Raw genomic sequence first — 25,961 nt, forward strand, 5'->3', positions numbered from 1 at the left:
AGTGCTCTGAGTGTGTTAAGTGCAGTGGTCTCAGTAACCTACTACGAGGAGACACACAGGAGGTAAAAGCAAGCCTATGTTCCTGAGACCTTTGCAGTGAGGCCCGAGATCTAGCCCTAAGACCTCATTCCCAGTTAACGTGGTAATTATAAACGAAGGGAGCTGGCTGGCAGCTATTTACCACTGAACATTCATAGACAAAACGCAAAGCATGAGTTCTAGTTTTAATCATAGGAGTCAGGTGGTTGGTCAAGTCTAAGAAAGTAAATAATGACCCATAAAAAGCAGAACCAAACTTGCTACTTACCAAATATCTTCAGGCCAGCCGTACTTTATCAGATCTTCATCTGCAGAGAGACAGAAGAGAACAAAGAAAAGGAAAGAAACAGAGAAATGAAGGTCTTAAGGGATACAAACTACTATGTATAAAATAAATAAGCAACAAGGATACATTGTTCAGCACAGAGAAATACAGCCATTATTTTGTAATAACTTTAAATGGAGTACAATCTATAAAAATACTGAATCAGTATGTTGTACACTGAAACTAATACAATATTTTATTTATTTATTTTTTTAATTTTAATTCAGTTTTAAAAGTATTCTTTGGTTCTTTTATTTATTTATTTTTTGGCCGTGCTGCACAGCTTGAGGGATCTTAGTTCCCTGACCAGGGATCGAACCTGGGCCCTGGCAGTGAAAGCACTAGGTCCTAACCACTGGACCGCCAGGGAATTCCCTAATATAATATTTTAAATCAACTATACTTCAATAAAAATAATTTTTAAATTTTTAAATAAAACAAAACTAAAAACATGTTTTAAAGAGAAGGTTAGGGGCTTCCCTGGTGGTGCAGTGGTTGAGAATCTGCCTGCCAATGCAGGGGACACGGGTTCAAGCCCTGGTCTGGGAAGATCCCACATGCCACGGAGTAACTAAGCCCGTGAACCACAGATTACTGAGCCTGCGTGTCTGGAGCCTGTGCTCCGCAACAAGAGGCCACGATAGTGAGAGGCCCACGCACCGCGATGAAGAGCGGCCCCCACTCGCCGCAACTACAGAAAGCAGTCGCACAGAAACGAAGACCCAACACAGCCAAAAATAAATAAATTAATTAAAAAAAAAACTGCTAAAAAAAAAATATGATGGCAACTTTTTCAGAGAGTGGTAGGATTATTTTCTGATAAAAAAAATAAAAAATAAAAAAATAAAGAGAAGGTTAAATGAAATATGCCAAAGTTTATCGTAAGTTGGGAAGGGGAAAAAAAAACCAATCTTTTCCACAAAACTTTTTCTCTCCCTTAATAAAGAGTAATTCAAAGAGGCTTTGATGCTTGAAAATACCAGAACATTTTTTTAATAGTTTTTACAATTGGACAATTATAATCATTATAATTTTGTATAACACTTATAATCTAAAGTTCAAAGATATTTCTATTTGAAGATAAAACTAACACTGGCAAATCAGAGCAACTGAGATGTTAGATGTCTTAGAAAACTGATTCACTATAACAATACTTATATGTTAAAATGGTTTTGCTACAACTTTAAAACCAGTGGACTGCATTTTACATCTTAAAAAAAAAAGCTTCTCAATTATAAAATTGTAGAAAATTAGGGAACAAAACAAACACCAGAAATATAAAGAAGAAAATAAAAACACCTAAAATTCTGTCACATATGAAAATAAAAATAGAAGAAATAGGTAAAAGTCAAAGTAACTATCTCTGAGGGTAGAACGTGGGTATTGAAAAGGATGGGGTAGAGAACTGATGTTTTTTACTATAAGCATTCTGTTATTACTTGAACTTTTAAACTATATATTTGTTAGATAAAAATAAAAATTTTAGAAGTTCTTTGGAAAAAATGACTACTTGATTCTATCATATGGATAAACTTTTCTGTTGTTGACATTTGGATTGCTTCTAATTATAAATGCTTCAGTAAATACTTTTTAAATAAAAATGTCCATACTCCTGATTATTTCCTTAAGGTGTATTTCTAAAAGGTGAAGTATTCATTCAAAACATATGCATATATATGTTTTTTTGTTTTGTTTTTTTTTGTTTTTGGCTACACCACATGGCTTGCAAGATCTCAGTTCCCTGACCAGGGACTGAACCTGGGCCATGGCAGTGAAAGCGCCAAATCCTAACCACTAGACCACCAGGGAACTCCTACGTATGTATATTTTTAAGGCTAATAATATATATCTCTACAGAAAGGTTATCTCAATATATACCTCTAATAGCCATATTAATAATTAGTAATACACAAGCATTACTTAAATTATTAAACCTAAAGTTAAAAATTGTAAGGTAAAGTGATTCACATATGATGATTTAAAATGTACTCAAGTATAATCTATCTAACTTGAATGAGGTATTTATTTTCCAGAAAAGCAAAAAGATGATAGAGTACCCTCTTGGATGAGGGTACTCTAAGCAACTGCAGACACCCTGAGTTTTCTGAAGGGTTTTCTACTAGCTTAAGTAAGAAGCTGAGCAAATAGCCGACAAGTAATCAGAAAAATCAGAAAAAGGGAATTATAAAAACCTCTTTTCCTCATTTGGGCAATGTTTGGCTCCCTGGTGACACCTGCTGGCTAATAAAAAGAACACACCTGAAAGCTTTTTAGAGAAAGGACTCATTCAACTTAAAATTCATTTATGTTCCATCCAGCCCTTAGCCTGAAGTCATCAAGGCTATTAGAAGTAAACGTGATGTGCTAGGAGCGCTAGAGAACAGGCAACTTAAAAATGTAATACCGTTCTTACAAAGCAGACTAAGAGAGTTGGATGACTCTAAGAGTGCCTGGGGAAAAGTATTCTACATACAGATTTTTTTTCCTGCATATACTTTAGTGACAGCAAACCACCACTCCAGTGGGCTCTAGACAGAATCTAAGTTTACATCTGCAGACATAAACTCTGTATCTAGATTTGTATCTGTAGAGAGAAATCCCTACAACGGAGGTTTAAAGGATTCATTCTAGCCCATCCTAACCCACTCTTCCACGAAGCTTCTCAGCTCTCCCTAACCACATTTACTCTCTGCCCCCTCTACATCTACAGTGTTTGCTATTAATATTACTTCATTTTGCCCATACTTTTGTTTAATAGACTTTATTTTTTAGAGTTTTATATTCACAGCAAAACTGACCGCTATTTGGTTTTTGTATGTGCCTCCACCTGAATGAACACTGTGAAAACACAGACTCCGTCTTCCTCTTTGGATACTCAGACGTTGGCACATGGCCTCACACAGACCAGCCCCAGCAAACAGGAAACTACAAGGGAAGGGAAAAGAGACACGGTGGGAATGTCCCCGGCACAGCTGCCTGCGTCAGCAGCACGGGTAGCCCATCAGTGTGCACCGGAATCAAAGCGGCCCTTCGCTGTAAGACATACAGAAAGCCGTCCCCGCCCCGCCAGGGCTGCACAGTGCAAAACCCGCACGACCTCGGCTTTAGGTGCCTCTCAGGAACCTGAGTCTTGGGTTCACACCCTTCGTGTGGTAGAAGGGAAAGTAGATTTGGTCAGGTTTGGATCCATATCTACTGTAGATAACTAGGACTCCTATAACTGTGCCTTACTGTTCAATGTAATACAGGGAGACAGTATCCCCTCCCCAGCTATGTTCATCAGGAGGACGCTATGAGAAAAGTTATCCATGACAATTCACCGGTTACTAGGAGAAATATAAAACTCAAGTATTAATATACTGCAGACAGCTTCTCCATTAAGTCACAACCAGAGTCAATGGCATAAATTCATTATAAGGAAAAAACCATTTAAAAATTAGTTATTTTATGCTATTGGTTTTTTCTCTTGGCTAGGATGTGACAGTCTTGCTTATACTGATTCTGCTTATGGTTATAGCAGGGTTTGAAACTGTTATATAGATCTGATTTATAATTATATAGTTATATAACTATATCACATTATCATATTTATAACATTATATATATTTTATGTAATGTATGTGTATATACACCAACTACATATACTTAGCATGTGTAACTATACATATACATACAACTATATATGTTTTTATAAAACTATATGCATAGTTATATCTAAGTTATATATAACTTATCACTGTTCTTTGACATCTTTTAATTTGGGGCCTTATTTCATTAAGCAAGTGTCTCATACTGAAGAATGTTATACTTGTCTCTTTTAAAGGATCAAGTTTAAACTGTCAGTTACAAACTGCACCTAGAACAGACACCGATGGTTTTAGAAAAGGAAAAAAAAAAAAAAAAAAGCAATACCTGAGGGTTAAAGAAAAGTAACTGAAGTGAATCAGGCAGCTCTCAGACTACTGAGGCAGAGTCACCCAGGCCTGGAGTATTCCCAGGGGAGAAAGGAGGCGGCTTCGGGGAGCTCCAGAGCTCCAGAGAGAACCACCAGTTACTGAGCGCCCACCGTGGGCCAGGCACTCTCCCCAGACTCTTTCTTTTAACCTTCACTGCCCTGCAAGGCCGATACCGTCCCAGGATCCTCTCCTTACATCTAAGAACCCTAAGGTTCAAAGGGGTTAAGTAACTATGGCTAGTTTGCTGAAGAGGTGGGATTTTAACCCAGACTGGCCAGACTTCAGAGCTGTCTTTTCCAGAACATGATGCTATCCTCAAGAGAAGAGTAGCTGTGCTTTTCAAGCTTGAAGAAGAGGAATTCTGTCACTTTCTCCAAGCTCCCTTGTTGCAGTTCTTTCCTCCCTCACCTCAGTGTCCCACACCGTGAGGGTCAGTGCTGTCACCTCCCTGCTCGCTCTCTCTTTTTTTAAAATAAATTTATTTATTTTTATTTTTGGCTGTGTCGTGTCTTCATCGCTGCGCGCAGGCTTTCTCTAGTTGCAGAGAGCGGGGGCTACTCTTCATTGCGGTGCACGGGCTTCTCATTGTGGTGGCTTCTCGTTGCAGAGCACGGACTCTAGGCGTGCAAGCTCAGTAGTTGTGGCTCGCGGGATCTAGAGTGCAGGCTCAGCAGTTGTGGCAAACGGGCTTAGTTGCTCCGCGGCATGTGGGATCTTCCTGGACCAGGGCTCGAACCCGTGTCCCCTGCACTGGCTGGCAGATTCTTAACCACTGTGCCACCAGGGAAGTCCTCCTCCCTGCTCTCTTGATCAAGAAAACTACAGTTCCCTTTTGGCGCCCCCCGCCACTCGTGCAGTCAAAAAGGCAATCCCTAAATCAGTGTTTTTCTTGTAAACTTTATATCAAATTCATTAGTGAGTCAGAAAATTAATTTAGCAGGTTAAGACTAGCTTTTTAAAAATGAGATAAAACAGAAAATAGAGGGCACAGAAAATAGTATGGGTATTTTTTGGTAAATTTTTGTTTTAGTTAGGTGAATGTTTATATCATTTAGTCATAGGAATGTGCACAGTATGAGATAACGTGTTTCATTCTGAGAGTGGTCAAGAAAGCACTGTTAACATTTCAACTCAAAAAGAACCATCTTCTGCCTCAAAACAACCAAGATATGTCTCTTAAACAAGGTAAAAATGTACAGAAAATGATCTTTTCAAAGTCCAAGCCACAGATTATTTTTATTTAATGAAAACCAGCACAAGTTAACCTCTAATTCCTGTCACCCCTAAATCAAACGATACCACAAAACTCTTTGTAAAGATTCTAATCAGCCACAGGTGGTCCAATTAGCTCAACTATTATCTGATATAATGAAATTCTAAGGAAGTTAATCCTTTGGAATTCCTTATAACTGGTTAGTTAGTAGTTAATTGAAAACTCATATCCAACAAACCATTGTGAGAAAAGGCAATTAACACTTACCTGCTGGAAATTTCAAAATCAAATGCTTTTGAAAACTTACTTTCATATTTATCCTTTCCCATGTAAATAGTGTAAGCAGATGAGTTAACTAAGACAAAACAAAAATAAGAATAGTTAGATAACTTCAACACCAACACAACTGTCTGATGGGAAAAACAAGTGACAAGTGCTTATTAGGGGTTGGCAAAACATTCATGGCCGGTAGGCCAAATCCAGCCCTGTTTTTGGACAGCCCTTGAGCTAAGAATGATTTTTACATTTTTAAAGGGTTGAAAAAAGCAAAATGAAGAATAAGCTAGAGAGACCGTACGTGGCTTACAAACTCTAAAATACTGACCATCTGGAGAAAGTTTACCAACCCTCATTAAAAATGGCTACTTTCCTACTTTCTCAGGATTTAGTTCAACGCAATTCCAGTTCAGTCTTATACTTTTGCCTTCTTCAAAATAGTTTTAAAAAAACAACGACCAAAACTCTTCACCTCAACCATTTAAAAATAGGTTCCTATACTTAGGCAAGTTTTATTTTTCATAATTTGATTTAGTTATGTCCTAGGTGTGCTGCAAATTATAATAAGCTCCCTATCACATTCAGGGGAAACACTGGCTCTCAAGCTTCTTCTGATCAGTGGCTCTGAACCCTGTTTACACATTAGAATCACCTAATTTTGCCCCAGCTTCACCTAAGACCAACCAAATCCAAATCTCTGGGGATTGGGGTTTTGCAAAAGATCTCTTTTTACAGTGATTCTAATGTGAAGTCAGCATTAGGAACCACTACCCTAAATCAAAAAGAATATTCTGGGTATGGTTTACCTTAGAAATGACATTTGATCATTATTATACTGAATTATTCTAGTATTTTTGTTACTCTCACCCAAATATTAAGGTTGATTAGTATGGGAACTAGTTATCTTGAAGATACCTGATACAGGTGTAGCAACCAGGCCAACTTTAGAGGCACTGTGATAATCTCATAATTTACAGAACAACCTATCTTGAGACAGATGCTAGTAAAAGGTACTAAAAGTACAAGTGAAGTTAATGAGCCATGCGCAGGTAATTTGTGGGTCCATAAATCAGAGGGGCTTAAATTTGACACTGGAAATATAGCAAGGCTAATGTTTCATTATTCTATTATGAGAGCATGAAAGAATAAAACTAAGCAGATTTTAGTTAGAGATACTAATTTTAAAAGGGAAGGCAAAAACTTCCTATTGAGATTTTCAACCCATTTTTTAAAAAAGTTTTTTTGCAGTAAACCATCAGTTGCTTGAAAAGCTTAGCTATCTATACGAAGTCATTTCCTGCAGATTCTGTATGTTCAAGTTGTTTTCTGTACTAGGACATATAAAGTTTTACTACTATCTTACTGGAAGTTATAATTTTTCCATTAACTTTGCAATTTTAAAAGCTGCACAAGTGCAGATTTATTAGACTTAGAGGTCAAATGTTTTTCTGACAGGAAGCAATTCTGATGTTATAATGGAAGCCAATGAGAAAAATATGATCCACAAATCAACTGAAGCACTCTGTTCTATTAAGGGCACCTGCGTGTGTATGACTAGCGCTCAAGGAATTTAGAATCACTTTAAGGAGAATAAAGCAGCCAGCATAAAATACATTTAGTACCTATATGGCCTGCCTATAGTTTTCATTCCATTGCTGGACTTGTACGGGTAACTATGTTGTCAGGGACTCTCATGAGAAGCTACAAAGAGCCACTCCAGTTATCTGGAGGGGCAGGACAGGACAGAGGGAGGATGAAAATGCTATTAGGGGCCTATAATGATTTTTCAGGCTACTTTGAATTTTGTTTCTAGTAATTTTAAACTAAGCCTATAGAGACAGAGAAATAGCTTATGGTACACCGTGGAAGCCTAAACTACTGAGAAAAATGAGATGTGATAGTATGATGGAGTAGCAGGGGAGGGGGTCTGTGAGTTACAACTTCCCTGGGCTTCAGCATTCTCATCTCTAAAAAGCAAGTACCAGTCTATTCAAACCCACACAAAACTGCACAGCTAGTTTCACTTAAATCTCACCTTTAACATACGTAGGCAGAGACAGTAGCAACAGAATAGAGTGTGCTAGAAGTCAAAAAATACCATTCATTTATTCAATAAGTATTTATTGAGTAACTATTACGAGCCAGGCACTACACTAGAGAAACCAGGAGATCCCCTCCCTGCCCTCAAGGGGCTTACACTCTAGCTCAAGCAGACAGAGTTTAATACCATATGACAAGTGCAATGCCAAAGGCATACATGGGTGTTAAGGGGATCCCCAAAGAGTTATATCTAAGCAATCCTGGGGTGGCGACAAGGCGGGAAAGGCATCTGGAAAAGATGGGCGAGGGCTGTTTCAGGGGAGAAGCAGCTAACTGGGGGGCTGATTATAGGCAAAGGGAACAACATAAGCAGAGAAATGAAGACACAGTATTTCCTGGGAACTAAACACACCCTTTCCTTGCCTGCCAAAGACAAATCAGAAACATTATCATGTCACTTTTCAAGATCTGGGACATCAACTCTGCCCAGTGAGTGGCTTTATCGCCATTCCAGAGTCTTTTTATGGCTTTCTGTAACATCCAGGCCCTATAACCCTTTCCTAGAAGGCTAAGGCGCACTTCCTATAAGGCAGAGTTGTTGGCAGATGTCTCCTTTCTTTCTCTATGCGGGTAATTACCAGGGCTCAGCAAGATTAAAGGTTACGGGGGTAGGTGGGGAAGGGAAGACTTAGGATAGGGGTGCGAAAAAGTCCACAAACTGTCCAATTCCAGGTAGCGACAGGTCTTTCTGATTGAGGGAAAAGAACAACTCCCGGAGGCAAAGACAGCAAGGGGGATGGTGCCTCTACGCGCCCCCAGGCCCTGACGAGGGGGCGCACGGGGGGAACTGGGACAGACACGGTGGGGGGACCATGAGAACGCGGGAAGAGGCACCCACTGCCGAGGAGGCGCTCAAGGACCAGGCTCAGCGGCGACCTGGGGGTCTCGGCTTCGGAGCCCCGCGGTCGAGCAGGGACCCGGGAGGTCTCGGCGCCCACTCACCGCTGCTGCTGGTGAAGTAGAACACCATGATCCCGGCAGCGGCACGGCGACTCCAGCGCCGAGCAGCGGCACTCAGCTCCGGAAGCTCAAGACACCGGAAGGGCGGAGGCCGCGTCCCCCGGAACTCCTCCGCGCACTTCCGGCGGACGTCGGGCAGCGTCATAATGCCGGCTGCCGGCGCCGTCTTCAATCCTGGCGGGCTCCCCCGTCGGCGCGTTGGGAGCTCAGTTTACTAGGGGGTTGAGGGAAAAGAGAATGGAGTCAGGACAATAGGTGACTGGAAAACTGCGGGGAAACTCCGTCTTCCTAAGAGAAAAATGTCATTCACTGACTTTATTTTCAGAACCTCCACCCCGTGAACGGTCAAATCTTGAGGCGTAGCTCTTGGTCTTATCTGCCTCCTTTTACCCGCATCTGGCCTGCCTGAGTAGAAACCTTTTGCCTTCTTCACAGCTAGGCGTTCACTGAGCCAGTTACGGTACTTGGCACTTAGTAGGAGCTCATTAAATTTTGACTTAACCTTAGGTGTAAAATGAAGATGAATAGAGCTGCTAATTCACAGGCTATTTTGCCAGGGTTAAATAAGTTAATGGGCATAAAATGTTTAGAATATAGTGAGTAAATTGTGATATTCCCCGGAGGCAATATGCCTCTCTGCGTAAGATCTGCCATCTATTATTACCTGTGAGACTGGGCAAACCTCTGAACCTCAGATATCTTCCAGATGTAAAGTGGGAATGATCTGACTCACGGAAAGTTCCCACAGCACTTAGTTTTGACCTGACTATTTCTCTTAACTTCATCTGACCGACTTCATTCTATGAAGTTAAGCGCATCACTTTAACTAAATTTATTTAGAGCTAAGAAAGTGCCAGAGACTGTACCAGGAGCTGGTACACAAAGATAACAACAGTAGCTAATAATCAGTGAGTGCTTTAGGAATCTTTGGACTTTGCAAAAGAAGAACTTAGCTCTGTCTTATAAATAGTCATTGTTTTCAGGCCCTCAGTTTTATTCTCTGTAAAATGGGAATGATGATTCATATCTCATAGACTGTGGTGAAGAGTAAATGAAATAAAACACATCAAACGTGCAAGAATGCCTGGCACATAGATGTTACTGTCATGAATTTTTAATTTAACTTGAAAAATGAAAAAATGAGCTGGAAACCTAACGTATTACTAGTCAAAAAAAAAAAAGTAAACTCACAGTAAAGCTTCAAATGTGAAAAATAACTGCCTCGAAATCTTAGGCTACTTTACAAAAACATCTTACACTAAGTGACCTTAGAATGTGCCTGGAGTTCCAGAGGGCGCCTTTATTCTGCCAAAAACTACAATTCCCAGAATGCATCTTAGATAGGGCCACCGGAATGGAGCCCGGCGCGCCTCAAGGGATTGTGGAAGACTTGATTTTGGTGAGAAGAGAGCTTTTAGCCTTGCAAGGGCGGGAGAATCTTGGAGACCGCCTTTCGGGTGGGCGGGGCAAACGCTAGTGCACAACCAATCACCGAGCCAGCCCCTGGACGCGCTGGGAAGCGGCCAATCGGAACTCACCTACTTCCGCTTGGACTGGCGCGCGAGAATTTGAATACAGTGGGGATCCGTGGCTCTGCTGAGGAGAGGTTGCCTGTCCGAGGAGCAGGTAAGTCCTGCGGAGGGTCGAGGCGTGGGGTGGAAGAGCCAGGAGACCGGGAGGTTCTGTGGAACGTGGAGGTGAATGTCAAGGAAAAAGAGCTTGTGCTCGGTGCTTGGCGCGTTCGCGGCTGGAGACCGAAGCCAGCGAGCGGGTGTCCGCACTTCAGGTCACCGGGTTTCCATCTTTCTGACGCAGAGTTTTCTCGTCTTTTTGCCCTGACAGCGTTTGGGGACAGAGGCGCTTTTCTCTCCTACCTTTCCTCATTCAGCCCCAGAAGGGTCTTCCCTTAAGCCGCAGCTCGACACTAATTCCCAGACACCCAGGTTTTTCTGTTTGTTTGAAGTCACGCTTGTGTTTTTTTTTTTTAAATATACTTGATCCGAAGGAAGGGGAAGGGAAAACTCTTATTGAGCAACATACCATCTGCCCGAGAGTTAACATGTGTGATTGTGTTTACCCGCAGCCTTAGGAGGTCAGAGCATTTTGTAAATAAGGAAACGAGCGGCTCCTCGACTAGAAAAATGAGAGAGGATTATGCCTCCCCGTTTTCTTGCTTCTGATGAAAAAGCTAGAGACGGTCTCTGCCTTCTTTGAACATGCAGGCTGTTGAGAAAAATAGTCAAACTAACAACAAGAAAATGTGCTAAACGGATACCAAGGAGGTGCAGGATGGAATGGAAGCCTAGGGCAAGAGCATCTAACAGCGGGAGGGGTAGGGGTGAGGGCAGTGGCAAGGACAGCTGCCCAGAATATAAAGTGATTAAACTTGGTATGGATTCATCAGGCTAATTGAGGGGAAAGTGTGTCCTGAAATGGGGTAAAATCCTTCCTCCTTGGTAGGATCATTTTCCGTCTTGAAACATGTACTATTCCTGCTTAATTAGTTAATTAAATTGTACTGTCCCTGCTGAATTAGTTGCTACTGTGATGTAGTGTTTTTCCTTTTCCTTTTTTTTTTTTTTTTACCTTCATGGTTTAAACCTTTATTAAAGTGATTTGCTTTTTAAACCCACCGCCCCCCCCTTTTTGGATCTTTATGGACCGTCACTCATCTGAGAACTCTTTCAGACTTATAAAGTATAATTTTGATTTAGTGATTTCTATACACATTGGATTAATTTGGTTATTATATTGTTCTGTTGCTTTTAGGAGTTCAGTTAAGAAGATGTCAACTTTAACTCCAAGGAAAAGGAAGCAGCATTCTTTGAACTGTGATAAGTGAGTCTCATCCTATGAGTAGAAACTGTTAAAAAAAGAAAAATCCACCATCTTGCGTTTTTTATCTCCTCTCTTCTGTCTCTAAATATTTCCATTCTTCCATTCACCTACTCCTTGTGGCTACAGTAATACTTTATATTCTAATTCTAGTCTGGAAATACTGTAAGCTTTCATAATTAATTCTTTAAGGCCTTTGGAGGGAATCAGAGAAAGGGCTGTTTCCTATGGCTTGGAAATGTGGGTCAGATCTTTTATTACCTTGCTCCTTACTGCTCTCTTATGTAATATTTAACATACTGTTTTGCATATAGTAGATACTCATCCGTAAGCAATCCTATAAAGCTCTATACTCTATGTATGTCGTACCAGAGATATATATTATAGAACAGCCCTAAGTGGTCAGTTTATTACATAAAATTAATCATTTTAGGGAAATTATAGCAGGTATATGGCCAAAACTTAGAAATAGGTTTTAAAACACACACACACACACACACACATATACATATACATGCATCTCAAAGCTTCTTTGTAAACAGTGTTTGTTTTCACAAACATTGGAATCTTAGTTTTGAAAAATATTCAGATGTTTTGTTTGGTAAAGACAGAATTTGAGAATTCTGCTGTTAAACTACTAATATATATGGATGGCTGTTTGGTGGAGAAGATGCATTTTTAATATGCCTTACAGGTAGAGTTGTTTATTGCTTAGCAGTAAATTGACATAGAAATGGAAGCAAAATAACAATATTTATCAATGGACTGTGTTTCTTTTCATAGCCTATTATCAGAAATTCCATCAAAGAAATTAATTTCGGACTTTACTGAAAATATATTTCCATCACCTAATAAAAAGCACATTTGCCAAAGCGGTGATAAAAATGAAGAAAAGATTCATTGCTCTCAACAAGGCCATTTCATTTCAAGTCCACTCAAAACGACTAAAAATAGATTGCCATCTGCAAATCAAGGTTCACCATTTAAATCTGCTGTGTCTACCATATCCTTTTACAACAAAGATAAGTGGTACCTCAATCCACTGGAGAGAAAGCTGATAAAAGAGAGTAGATCCATTTGTCTAAAAACTAATAATGAAGATAGATCATATCCCAGTGTGACAGAAAAAATGCAGGGAAAACCAGCCTGCTCCAAGAAGATGAACAAAAAACCACAGAAGAGTTTAACTGCTAAGTGTCAACCAGGATATAAGTGCATCAAGCCTGTGTCAAAGAATTCTAAAAATTCCAAGCAAAATCGAGTGGCCTATAAGCCAATTGTGGAGAAAGAGAATAATTGTTACTCAGCTGAAAATAATCTGAATGCTCCTCGCGTTCTAAGCCAAAAGGTCAAACCACAAGTTACCCTCCAGGGAGGAGCGGCTTTTTTTGTTAGTAGGAAAAAACCCTCTCTGAGAAAATTGCCCCTGGAAGATAAGCCATTACTGGGACTCACCCAAAAGAATAAATCAGAAGTTATTGAAGAGTCTGATGTGGAAACTGTCAATGAAAGAAGTTTTGAGACAAGGCAAGTGCCAAAGTGTTTGTTAGTAGAAAAAAAACTGAACACTGAGCTGCTGAGTGAAAGAAGTAAAAATGAAGAGAAATTAATAAAGGTAAATGTAAATATATCACTTTTAAAACTAAGCTGGTTATATAACAGAGCTTCAGTATACATTGTATATATGTAACTTTGAACAAAATTTGTTTTCTTTTTTTTTTTTTATAAATTTATTTTATTTTTGGCTGCGTTGGGCCTTCCTTGCTGCACGTGGGCTTTCTCTAGTTGCGGTGAGTAGGGGCTACTCTTCGTTGCGGTGTGCGGGCTTCTCATTGCGGTGGCTTCTCTTGTGGAGCACGGGCTCTAGGTGCGTGGGCTTCAGTAGTTGTGGCTCACGGGTTCTAGAGCACAGTAGTTGTGCACGGGCTTAGTTGCTCCGCGGCATGTGGGGTCTTCCCGGACCAGGGCTCAAACCCGTGTCGCCTGCGTTGGCAGGCAGATTCTTAACCACTGTGCCACCAGGGAAGCCCAAAATTTTGTTTTCTTTACAGTCTGTAGGACTGCTTTTATGAAGCCAAATAGTATCATCACTATAAAGAATTTATAGACAGGGTAGAAAGATGGGCTTTTCCTCCCTTTTTTGGCTTACGGAAGCCCAGCAACATTTTCTTGGCATTAAGGTTTACATCTCATTAAGTTCCCTCATGACTGTGGTCCAGAGAAACGTAACTTTTACTTGGTAGTCAGTGTTTTTAGAAAGTAGAAATAATAAAATTCATGTAGTAGATTTCCAGAGAATGAGCATATTTTTGTTTGTTTGTTTCAGCTCGTTATTTAAAGTGCTAACTTATTCTAGAAAATTTAGAGAATACAGAGAATATAAAAAATATGTATTGCCCTTGTGCAGAAACGAAGACCCGACACAGCCAAAAATAAATAAATTAATTAATTTAAAAAAAAATGTATCTTCTGTAATCCCACTACTTGGAGATGATCACTGTGAATGTATAGTTGGATTTTTGTTTATTTTACATAGTATGTTTTCATGGGTGCCATTCTGTGCTTTTTTGATTGTGCTCCTATTTGTCACAGCTGGCCTAGACTAGTGCTGTCTGATAGAATACCAATACACGTAATTTAAAATCTTCTAGTGGCCACATTAAGATAGTTTCTAAAAAGTTTAACCCAGTATATTTTAAATGTTACTATTTCTATGTCATCAGTACAAAAAGTTATTAATGAGATATTTTACATTCTTTTTTTTTGTACCAAGTCCTTGAAATCCATGTTTATTTCCACTTGCAGCATGTATCAATTGGGACTAGCCATGTAGCAAGTTCTCATTAGCTGCTTGTGGCTGGTGGCTACCATAATAGACAGTGCAGGTCTATACCTTCTATTGTTGACCTCTTGTCAGTAGGGAGAGAAGGGTGGTTTTTTTCCATGTAGCCAAGTGCAGAAAGTAGTTGAGGCAACAGGCCTTAAGAAGGGCTCCCAGTTTGGCGACTTCCATGTCTGTGGTGACTTGTTTATGTTCATCACAACCCTTGCAGCTGTAGGCTTTCACATACACTCTGGGGCTCATATACTGCTGAGCAATTCAAACTCTCTCTGCAGTCATTTCCCTCCTCACCTCCTCTTATTGTTCTCACTGCCTCCTCCCAAATTCAACCCCAGTTCCTACCTCTTGTAGTCACCTACATTTCAGATCTCAATGGCAAAGATTATAATTGGTGGCCAGTGGACCAAGTCCAGCCCATGGATGTTTGCTTGGCCTACATAATGTTTAGAGCCAGCATTTTTTTTTAAATGTAAGATAACAGATTTCTGGTGTTTCATGAAAAATTGAACTCTGGCAAAGCTAAGCCCACATTCCTGCATGGCAGTAATCTCCCAGAACGGAGTATCAGGCTACCATTTGACAGGTATGGGCTCTTCATTTCCTTCCACTAAATCAACATATGGATACATATCTAGATCAGTCCAGTTTTGCTGCTAATTTCATTTACCTGCTGCCCTTGTAAGCATTTCTATCAAGTATTGCCGAGTATATTGTTAAATGGAGCATGTTCTTGCTTGCCTAAGCCATAACAGCAATTCTACTAATTCTTCATCTTATTTCTGACCCCCCCAAAAAAAACAAAAAACCCTATTTCTTGATAGGGGTTTTGGGTTTGAGTTACATGATATATAAGTTTATGAAAAATTCATCAAACTCTACTTTGTATCTGTGCATGTCACTGTATACAAATATAACTCAGTTTTTAAAAATCTAGGGCACAACTCAAGCTAAAATTAATTCTCAATCCAATGAAGCAAAGTGCGTGTAGGGGAGGGGTCCTGATTAGTATTCTCCACATCCATTTGATGATGAAGAGACAGTCTTGTTACAGTGACATGGTGATTTCTCTGCAATACTCTTCTGACTTTTTTTTCTGAGCTTCATTTTAAGGGGTTAGGTTTTGGGTTCTGCCTAGTTTTTAGTAGTTTGAGAAGCTGGGCTTTTGTGCATCTTAAATTTGTGGAACTGGGCTCTGTTCTCTACCTAAGGTTTTGTTAAATACCCACTACTAGTATTCGTCTCTGCTAGATGAGGGTGAATCCTATTTTCATTAGAGGGTGCATAACCTTTCCCCAACTCCTCATGGACCCCTGAGAAGTGGCACACTGATGGGTTGTCTCACCTCTTCTGAGATGTTATGATGTTGAATGAGTTCCTCTTTAATCAAAAGTTTTTTCCTTTTCCCCCAAGCTATATATTCTGAGTCTCACCAAACAAGTAGTGTTAGTCCCTGCTACTGCCCAAAAAGTGGGAGTTTAGAAGCCTCTCCAACTACTCCAGAATGTTCTTTTTCTTTCCTTGCCTCCCTGATTTTAAAGCTTGTGACAAAAGGTTGTTCCTTTTCAGTTTGGCAGCTGCTGGGGAAATTTTTGCTGTTTTCACTAATTTTTTTGTTGTTGTTCAATTCATTTTTGTAGAAGGATGTTCTATAATCTTCATTCTGTCATCTTTGTCAGGAAATAATACATTTTTGACAGGATGACAAATTATAGACTTAAATATGCACACTCTGTCTTTTAAAATATTACATTTAGTAGATATAAAGGGAATTTTCCTTAAAATAGACTGCAAATTGAGAATTTAAGGTCATTATGAAATATAATTCATAATAAACTACATACTCTGTTTTAGAAGCAGATCTATTGGGATTCATTCACTAAATAGAAAATGATTAAGAATTATAGGTTTCCTTAATTTTACTTATTCATTATTTTCAGGATGCATCAGATAGAGTCATTTCTTCAAGCGAATGTAAAACCGATGAAAATAAGAGTTTTTCTTCAGAGGAGTCTTTCAGTGAGAACAAGGCAGGTAAGAGAAAAGTTTTCTTCTCAAAATGAGTTTATTGTAATAATGCTTCTTTACATGTGTCAATATGAAATTATATACAATAATATTTTGGTTTTTTTAAATATTCAGTATCTGCGACCTGTATCTTTGTGTTTATCTTGGTAACACTGTTTTCTGTGATAAGCAGTGCAGTGCATTTTATGGAGGAGACAAAGAGACCTTAGGCTGGAACTTAAGACAAAATACTGATGATTAATTGGTCTGTGAGATGTGGCCAAGTTACTTAAGCTCTCTAGGGCCAGGTGTTCTTATCATACATACCCTACCTACCTTTTACCCCAAATAATAGGAGGGAGTGAAAACAATTTGTTATATATCTATGATCAAAGCCCAGTTGTAAGCAGAATTTAAAAGGCCATTAAAGGGCACTGAATTGGGCATCAGGAACCTTGGGGTTTTGTCTAGGTCTGCCACTAATTAACTGTGTGATCTAGGGAAGAGATCTCTGAAGTAAGGGGTTAGTCTTAATTTTTAAATTTCTCTTAGTCCTGAAATCCTATTGTTAACTTATGGTGCCATTGTTCACTTAAACAGTATTTACTAAACTATGAATATATAAAGAGGTTGATTAACATTCTACTTACCAGCCAGATTCTTTGTAACTTTAACTTGTTCATTATATCTATAAATTTGGAAATAAATTAAAATTCTAGAAGTAGATATGCAGACTATAGTGAGAAACTGTAGCTCACAGGAAGAAAACAAAGATAAAACTAAAAGCAAAATAGCCCTTAAGAGGATCTAGTGACATAAGGATATACAGAATGATGATTCATAATGGTTATTCTGAGATACACTGTTAATAACTAGTACTTATGAGCTGCTGAATATGTGCCAGGCAGCGCTAAATGTTTAGTACGCTTTGTGTTTTCCATCGGTCGTGCTATCCCTGATATGACAGAGCCTGGAGCAGAAAAATAATAACGGCTTTTCATTTACAATAGTTATAAAATTTTCTTTAAAGATAAATTTATTTTAGTACACTGTCTAAGTCCATTTAAGGAAAATAATTTAATAAATAAAATATAATACAGATGGTACAAGGGACTTCCCTGGCGGTCCAGTGGTTAAGACTCCGTGCTTCCACTGCAGGGGGCACACGTTCGATCTCTGGTTGGGGAACTAAGATTCTGCATGCCACTCTGTGTGACCAAACAAACAAACAAACAAAAGAACAGATGGTACAAGCATATGGCAAAATTCATAAAGGTAGTAAACAAATGATAAAACCTTATTACTTAATAACTAATTTATCATTTAATTCTTACAACAACCCTAGGAAATAAGTTTGTATGCCCATTTTACACATGAGGAAACAGACTTAAGGTTAAGTAACTTATCCATAGCAGGTCAGATTCTCAACTGTCTTGGCCTTGTTTCTAGAGAATGAGCTCTAATTATTTTTCAGTGCAAAGTTAAAAGTTTGCTCTTTTACTAAATAGCATACTTTCAATGTACTATTTTTCTCTAATCAACTACTATTTAACTTTTTTCTTTCTTTTACTTTTTTTTTTTTTTTTTTGGCCATGCCATGCGGCTTGTGGGATCTCAGTTCCTGGACCAGGGGTTACACCTGGTCAGTGAAAGCTCCGAGTCCTAACCACCAGGGAACTCACACCTTTTTTCTTTTTTTTAATAAGCTTTTTATTTTGTAGTAATTTTAGATTTACAGAAAAGTTGTAAAGACAATACAGAGAGTTCCTGTATTACCCTCTTTCCCCCTTTGTTAGCATCTTAAATTACTGTGGTACCTTTGTCAAAACTAAGAAACTTAGATCATTGGTATGTTCCTATTAACTAAGCTCTAGACTGTATTTGGATTTGATCAATTTTTCCATTAATGTCCCCTTTCTGTTCTAGGATCCACCCTGGGGATCATATTGCATTTAGCTGTCATGTCTCCCTAGTCTCCTCTGGTCTGTGATATTTTCTCAGTCTTTTCTTTGTTTCCATGTTTTTCATGACCTTGACATTCTTAAGGAGTCCTGGCCAGATATCTTATCTGGATGTTCCTGAACCTGGGTTTGTCTGATGTTTTCCTCATCATTAGACTGGGGTTATGGGATTGGGGGAAGAATGCCACTGAGGTGAACTGCCCTTCTCACCACATCGTATCGGGTGCTGATGTCCACATGACATTACAGATGATGTTAACCTCTGTCACTTGGTGAAGGTCAGGTTTGCCTTATTTCTCCACTGTAAAAGTTACCCTTTTTCCTTTCCCAAACTCTGTTCTTTGGAAGTAAGTCACTAAGTCTGGCCTGCCCTTTCAGGGAGGGGTGGGGATTAAGTTTCATCTCCTAGAGAGGAAGATTTTTCATATATTATTTGGATTCCTTCTTTTTTTTTTTTAAACAATGTTCCCTTATTTTATTTTTAAAAATAATCCTTTATTTTTTATTTTTTTCTAGATTTAGTTTTATTTATTTATTTATTTATTTATGGCTGCATTGGGTCTTCGTTGCTGCGCGCAGGCTTTCTCTAGCTGCGGCGAGCAGGGGCTGCTCTTCATTGTGGTGCACGGGCTCCTCATTGCGGCGGCTTCTCTTGTTGCAGAGCATGGGCTCTAGGCGCGTGGGCTTCAGTAGTTGTGGCACGCAGGCTCAGTAGTTGTGGCTCGCGGGTTGTAGTGCGCAGGCTCAGTAGTTGTGGTGCACAGGCTTAGTTGCTCTGCAGCATGTGGGATCTTCCTGGACCAGGGCTCGAACCCGTGTCCCCCTGCATTGGCAGGCGGATTCTTAACCACTGCACCACCAGGGAAGCCCAATTTGGATTCCTTCTGTAAGGAAGAGTTGTCCTTATTTTATTTTTTTGTCTGCGTCGGGTCTTAGTTATGGCACGCGGGATCTTCATCGCGGCAGGTAGAATCTTTTGCTGCAGTGCACAGGCTCTTTGTTGTGGCGTGCGGGCTTCTCTGTAGTTGTGGTGTGTGGGTTTTGTCTCTCTAGTTGTGGCGCACAGGCTCCAGAGTGTGTGGGCTCTGTAGTTTCTGGCATGCGGGCTCTCTAGTTGAGGCGCACAGGCTCAGTAGTTGCGGCGTGCAGGCTTAGTTGCCCCGCGGCATGTGGGATCTTAGCTCCTCGACCAGGGATTGAACCCTTATCCCCTGCATTGGAAGATGGATTCTTTACCATTGGACTACCAGGGGAGTCCCTATTTATTCAATCTTTAAATAAATAAATGGACTCTTGGATATTCATCAGTATGCACTCATGAATATTTTATATTTTGGGTTAAAATTTAATACTACATTATTTATATATTCTGTTGCTCATATTGTTCCAGCTTTGACCATTGGGAGATATTTTCAGGTCAGTTCTCTTTGACCTGTCCCCTTCTTTTGCTTTTTGAGCACTTCCTTCTTACTTTCTGTCACTACAAGATGCTCCCGGCTCATCCTTGCGTTTGCTTTGATGCAGTCCTAGACTCGGCCACTTCTCCAAGGAACCCTAGTTCCTTCTGCTGGGGAATATAATTTAGAAACCAAGCTCTGGACTTGGTGTGCTTGTTGCTACTGGAGTGTCGTGGCTCCGAGGCCCTCTCAGCAGACAGAGCTAGAAAGTATCAATATATGTATGTATCCTAATCCATGTATATGCACACATCTATAATTGTTTGTGCATCTCTCCATCTGTACATATGCTAAAGAAACATAAGTTCAAACTTGATGTCTCCGACTAATCCAGTCCCACAGGGTTTATCCCTCCCTTCCTTTTTTGCTTATCTGTAACTTCTCTCAGATAGTGAGAACCTGGCTCCTCCCAGCCACTGGGCGCCTACGTAATTAAGTACAGTCCCAATATACCTGCAACACAGTTTCAGAATTAATTCATACTCCTGTGGGAAACACATTTACCAGCGTGTACCATTTAAGTACAGTCCTTTTGTCTTTAGCCTTCCAATTTCTAGTCAGAATGTTGTTTTGTAAAGTTATTTAGGTCATCTTTCCTTTCTTCCACTGTCTCCTTCAGTGCAGTTCTCCATGCAGTTCTAATGCAGTTAGATTCATTTGTCACAGTCTGCATTCCATCTTGGGATCCCTCAACATCATAGTTGATTTTTTTTTTTAATACATACATTCAATTTTACTCTCTGTTATATATAATTCTATGGATTTTGCAAGTGCATAGAGCCATGAATCAACCCCTCCAGTACCCTACAGAACAGGTCTCTCATCCTAAAATTTCCCTTGTGTGTATCCTTCGTAGTCACCTATTCTACCCTTCTTCATCCCCCTGGCAACCGTTAATCTGTTTTCTGTCCCCATGGTTTTACCTTTTCCGGTAAAAATGTCACACAAATGCAGTCGTGCAATAGGTAGACTTTTGGGTCTGACTTCTTTCACTTAGTAAAATGCGTTTAAGATTCATGTGTGTTGTTGCATATATTAATAGTTCATTCCCTTTTTTCTGTTGAACTATGGAATTACCATACATAGTCTGTTTATCCATTCCTCCATTAAAGGACATCTTGGTTGCTTTCAGTTTTTAGCAATTATGAATAAAGCTGCTATAAACATTTGTGTACATGTTATTCTGTGGACATAACATTTTATAACACTTGGGTTAATACCTACAAGCATGATTGCTGGGTTATGTGGCAAATCTATGTTAAACATTATAAAAAAACTGCCAAAATGTTCCATAGCAACTGTGCCATTTTGCATTCCTACCTGCAATGAATGGGAGTTCCTGTTACTCCCCATTCCCTCCAGCATTTGTTATTGTCAGTTTTTTGGATGTTAGCCATTCTAATAGGTGTGTAGTAATAGCTCATTGTGCTTTTAATCTGCATTTCCCTAATGACAAATTATGCAGAACATCTTTTCATGTGTTTATTTGCCATCTGTATGTCTTTGGAGAAGGGTCTGTTCAGATCTTTTGCCCATTCTTAATTGGACTTTTCTTATTATTATTGAGTTTTAAGACTTCTTTTTATATTCTGGATACAAATCTTTGATCAGAAATATGATTGAAAGTATCTACTCCCTAGTCTGTGGCTTGTCTTTTTATTCTCTTAACAGTTTTTGCAGAGCAAAACACTTAAATTTGATAAAGTCTAACTCATTTAATTTTTCTTTCATGTATTGTGCTTTTGGTGTTGTATGTAAAAAAATATTACCAAACCCAAGTTCATGTGGATTTTTCTTCTAGAAGTTTTATAGTTCTACATTTTGCATTTAGATCTGTGATCCGTTTTGAGTTAATTTTTATGTGAGTGTTGTCATTTTTTTGCATGTAGATGTCAAATTGTTCCAGCACCATTTGATGACTGTCTTTTCGCCATTGCATTAACTTATGTCTCTTTGTCAAAAATCAGTTGACTGTATCTGCATGGGTGTTTCCGGGCTCTCTATTTTGTTCCATTGATCTATTTGTCTATCCCTTTGTCAATACCATACTGTCCTGATTACTGTTAAGTCTTGAAATCAAGTAATGTGAGTATTTTGGTCTTATTAACCTTTATACTCTTATGCTTTAAAGCTTTAAGTTTATTCTGTGATACAAATTATTGTCACCTTTTTGCCTACAAGTTTCTCCTGAGACCCTTGTCTATCCCATCTTCACCGTGTCTTCAGTCAACACAAAAAAGTAAGTGTCACTCTTATTTTAATGTTCAAGGTTTAACTGTGAGTCCACTGGGTCTCTTTTTCTTTCTTACACTATTTAATTTGGAGAACATTGTTTTTCTTCCCCATTAAAGAGATATTGAGAATAGGAGATGAAATCAGATCCTCTCATAGAAACTTCATAAAAACTTGAAGAGTTGAGAGAAGGAAAAGACCTTTGTGGACTTGAATAGCAATAATTGCTACGTTTTTATATAGTACCTGACCCATAATAAGTAGTTTATATCCATTATTTCACTTATCCCCACAACAACCTAGAAGGCTGATGCTATTATTACCATTTTCAGCTGAGAAAACTGTTTGTAATTCAGCCATGGTTGCACAGCTATTATAGTTGGCAGAGCCAGGACTAGAATCTGTATTTTAACCAAAGCCCATTAGGCTGTATTGCCTCCCCTGTGTGACAACATATTGATAATAGTTCATGTTTAATGGGCGTTTACAACCTCATGGTGTGGATACCATCATTACCCCATCTTATAGATGAGGAGACTCTGGCCAGAGGAGTAAGTAACTTGCAGCAGCTTAATGCTGCTATAAATCCCAGCTGAAGCTACCACTATCCTGGTCAAAACTAAAACTGGAAGTGCGGGAGGCATGGGTACATGTGAGCATAAGTGGAAAAGCTCTGAAAAAGAAGTTTCTTATAGTCTGAACGTCTCATCTTGCTAAGCAGCTTTGGTTCTTTTCTCCCTATTTGATGATAAACAACTAAAGGTATTGAGCAAGGTACTTCCTAGGTAAGTTCTCCTACTCTTAGGGCATCTTACCCTAAATTGCCTTGGAGATTGGGTTGGTTGGGCAACTTTTCCCCTTCAAAGGCCATATTCCTAGTTTTTTTCACCCTTCCCTTTTCTCATCGGTCTTCTTTCATGACTATTTATTGAGGATTGAAACCTACCACAATTAGCTAATAACAGCATATAAACTAATTTAACCTAGCATAAGGAGATATGAGGAAACTGTTGGTTGAATCATTTGAAATTTGCTCATTATGTAGGACCTAAAAAATCAGATATCATCAATTTCTTGTGGTTTAATCTGTGAGTGTTACTTTAGGTAGTTTACAGATTCTTTGGATTTGTAGTCTCACGTTTGGCAGACATTTATAGAGTACCATGTGGTAGTGAAGTACACCGAGTTTTAGGGATGTGATGGTAAATAACACATGGTCCTGCTATCAAGGAAGTTATGGTTAGAAGAGGACAGGCATTTAAACAAATGCGTATAATAAACTGCTAAAATTGCTAGGATAGAAATAAAGAGATTGCGGTCACGCATGCAGAGATGGCAAGAGCTGTGGTACTTAGCAAACGTTGTATAAGGGGTGGAGGGGGTCAGCGACCTAGACAAGTGTGTTTTATATTACAGGCATTAGTAGTTTATCAAATCAGTTTAAGGGCATCACATCTAGCATTTTTTTTGATGGGATAATGCATCTCTCACGTAGTAAGTGTATTTAGTGAATCCTTTTTTTTTCAGTTATATATATGTATCTGTATTGGTCATGATGTGAAATATATTTCTCACCATAGGTTTGTCAAGTCAGTTTGAAAGCCATTTTCTAGTCAGTTGCTAGCAAGACACCTTGGGTTAGCATAAAGCGTTAGACAGGGTTTTTTTCCAGTGTTTTCTCATTTGTCAGTATCAGTTTCTGTTTGAACCCCTTGCTTTGGGTACTTGGTTTTTTCCCTTGCCTCTACTCTGTAGAGATTTCTATTTCTTTGATCCTTGGAAAAAGGTCATTTCATTATAAGGCAAGGGTTACAAACTCAGTGCCTACAGAGCCAGCCAGGCTGGGCAGAGACTGGCGCCAACTGGAGAAGCATGCCCCACCTAAAAGAGCATGTGCTGTGTAGCTCCAACTAGTAGATTCTTCGATGAAACAGAGGTCTAATGATCTTACAGTGTTTTTGCAATGTTGGAAATACACATTTTTAAGTGGAATCTCTAGATTTTAAAATATTGGTAGCTAATCCAAAGTTTTAAACTCTGTGCGAGTTGATCAAAACATTTGCTAGCTGGTTTTGGCCGAAGGGCTCCTGTTTGCAATCTCTATAAGCCAGTCCCAGCGTTCTCTCCTAATGTGAAAAGGTTGCCTCAACAACATCTATCCAGCCAATTTTTTTTTTTCTCTAAGAATTTGAGAATAGTAGGGTGCTGCTTTAGGCATGCGGACTAGCGAGTGTATTAGCCTCACTCACTGCCCCAGTAAAAAGTTGTTGGATCATAATGTGCTGATGACTGACTTCCTGTGGGTCTGTGAGATTCAGTATTAGAGTCTACTTATCTGCTGTGGTATTCCAGGAGTTTCTTTATGCCTACATGGGTAAATATTGTCCTAAGGTTTGATAAAGCAAGAAAAGATTAAATTTTAAGGGTGACGTCGACTTACAAAGAAATCCTGCATATATGCAGCTGATACTGTAGATGAAATCCCTTGGATGTGGAGTTAGAAGACAGGGATTTGAGTCTTTCTGCCATTCTTCACTAGTTACTTTACCTTGAGTAGTTTACCGATCCTGTCTGAGTGGGCCTCAGGTTTCTCATTGTTTCTAGCCCTATTACTTCATCAAGTTATGTCAATAGAAAGCCCTAAAAATTGCAAAGTCCTCTGCAAATGTTATATACATTTCTTTTCTTTTCATTATAATTTGTCAAATATTTTTAAATTATTAAATAATACTTACCAACTTTCTACTTCAAGATCTCTAGTTGAAGAACAGTCTTCTGTGGGATCTGTCACATCTACTAACTTCTTGAAACAAATCAATATACAGAAAAATACTAATACCAGAGATGCAAATAAAGAAACAAAAGACCAGCTCGTCATTGTGAGTAAATTTAAAACAAAGCTCCTCCTGTACATGGCTCTCACATACAGAACCTGAAGTCTGACATGTTGTCTAAGCATAGTTACCGGGGGTTATAGATATTCTGAGTTTGTAAATGCTACCTTTGCTGTAGTGGCAGCATTTAAAGCTAGTCAAGTACATTTTTGAACTGATGGTGTTGGGCAGTCCTAGCAACTTAGAATGCTGATGAATGAGTTGCCTCTGGATAAGGAAAATTATTGTTGATCTATAAAAGACTTAATGAGAATAGCAACATTGCATTAGACCTGGGTTTGGCAGACTATGGCTGTGGGCCAAATCTGGACCATGGCCTATGAGCTAAAAATGGCTTTTACATTTTTAAAGGGTTGGAAAAAAAGGATATGTGTGTCCTGCAAAGCCTAAAATGTTTATTTTCTGGCCCTTGGTAGAAAGTTTGCAAACGCCTATATAGACAATTCAAAATTTGGTATTTTTCGGTAGCATTAAGCAATGCCTTATGAGATAGAATGGGAATTAATAAGCCTTGACATTGAATATCCCTGAATTCCCTATATTCACTAATTTATCTGCGCTTTTCCTGAACTTTTACTATGTATTGTACTTATTTTTTATCAACTCTTGGGGAAAAGACTTTTTAGACTCCTAACCACTTAAGGAAAAAATACTATATAATGAATGTATAAGTCCTGAAATTTTTGCTCTACCTCTTTGAAATGAGGCTTTTTTAGGCCTCTCGTATAAGAGCTTAATAAGGAAGTTCCATTGTTCATCTTAGCTATAATATTTATGATTTAATCTTATTGCTTCCTAGAACTATGGGTACAGCTAAAGAATCTTGATTTTTTTCCCACTGCCCAAAGAGGCAGTTTCACTTCTTTC

At 39.1% G+C, this 25,961-nt stretch overlaps 2 protein-coding genes across 13 annotated transcripts in view; one reads left to right on the forward strand and one right to left on the reverse strand.

The window, feature by feature from the left end:
* CCDC25 (coiled-coil domain containing 25) overlaps positions 1-8,989 on the reverse strand; it is an 82,680-nt gene extending 73,691 nt beyond the window's left edge. For 4 of the 11 annotated variants that reach the window (XR_014265559.1, XR_014265560.1, XM_082469043.1 and 1 more), the window contains exons 1-3: positions 8,852-8,989; positions 5,841-5,888; positions 308-347 (exon numbers count right to left, since the gene is read on the reverse strand). Coding sequence is in view for 8 of the 11 variants with exons in the window: in XM_082469043.1 (XP_082325169.1) it covers positions 308-347; positions 5,841-5,888; positions 8,852-8,879 (116 nt within the window). In the remaining 3 variants the exon portion in view is untranslated. Of the gene's footprint in view, positions 1-307; positions 348-5,800; positions 5,889-8,851 lie in introns of those variants that run through there. The other 7 variants (XM_082469036.1, XM_082469037.1, XM_082469035.1 and 4 more) reach the window with 4 other exon arrangements.
* Positions 8,990-9,051: 62 nt separating this feature from the next.
* ESCO2 (establishment of sister chromatid cohesion N-acetyltransferase 2) overlaps positions 9,052-25,961 on the forward strand; it is a 30,082-nt gene continuing 13,172 nt past the window's right edge. Inside the window, exons 1-6 of one of the 2 annotated variants that reach the window (XM_082468913.1) lie at positions 9,052-10,495; positions 11,639-11,707; positions 12,488-13,319; positions 16,484-16,577; positions 22,150-22,207; positions 24,953-25,079. In XM_082468913.1, the coding sequence (XP_082325039.1) occupies positions 11,655-11,707; positions 12,488-13,319; positions 16,484-16,577; positions 22,150-22,207; positions 24,953-25,079 (1,164 nt within the window). In that variant the 5' untranslated portion in view covers positions 9,052-10,495; positions 11,639-11,654. Of the gene's footprint in view, positions 10,496-11,638; positions 11,708-12,487; positions 13,320-16,483; positions 16,578-22,149; positions 22,208-24,952; positions 25,080-25,961 lie in introns of those variants that run through there. The other variant, XM_082468914.1, reaches the window with a different exon arrangement.

The sequence above is a fragment of the Balaenoptera physalus genome (assembly GCF_965194825.1).
Source record: "Balaenoptera physalus genome assembly, chromosome: 7".
NCBI lineage: Eukaryota > Metazoa > Chordata > Mammalia > Artiodactyla > Balaenopteridae > Balaenoptera > Balaenoptera physalus.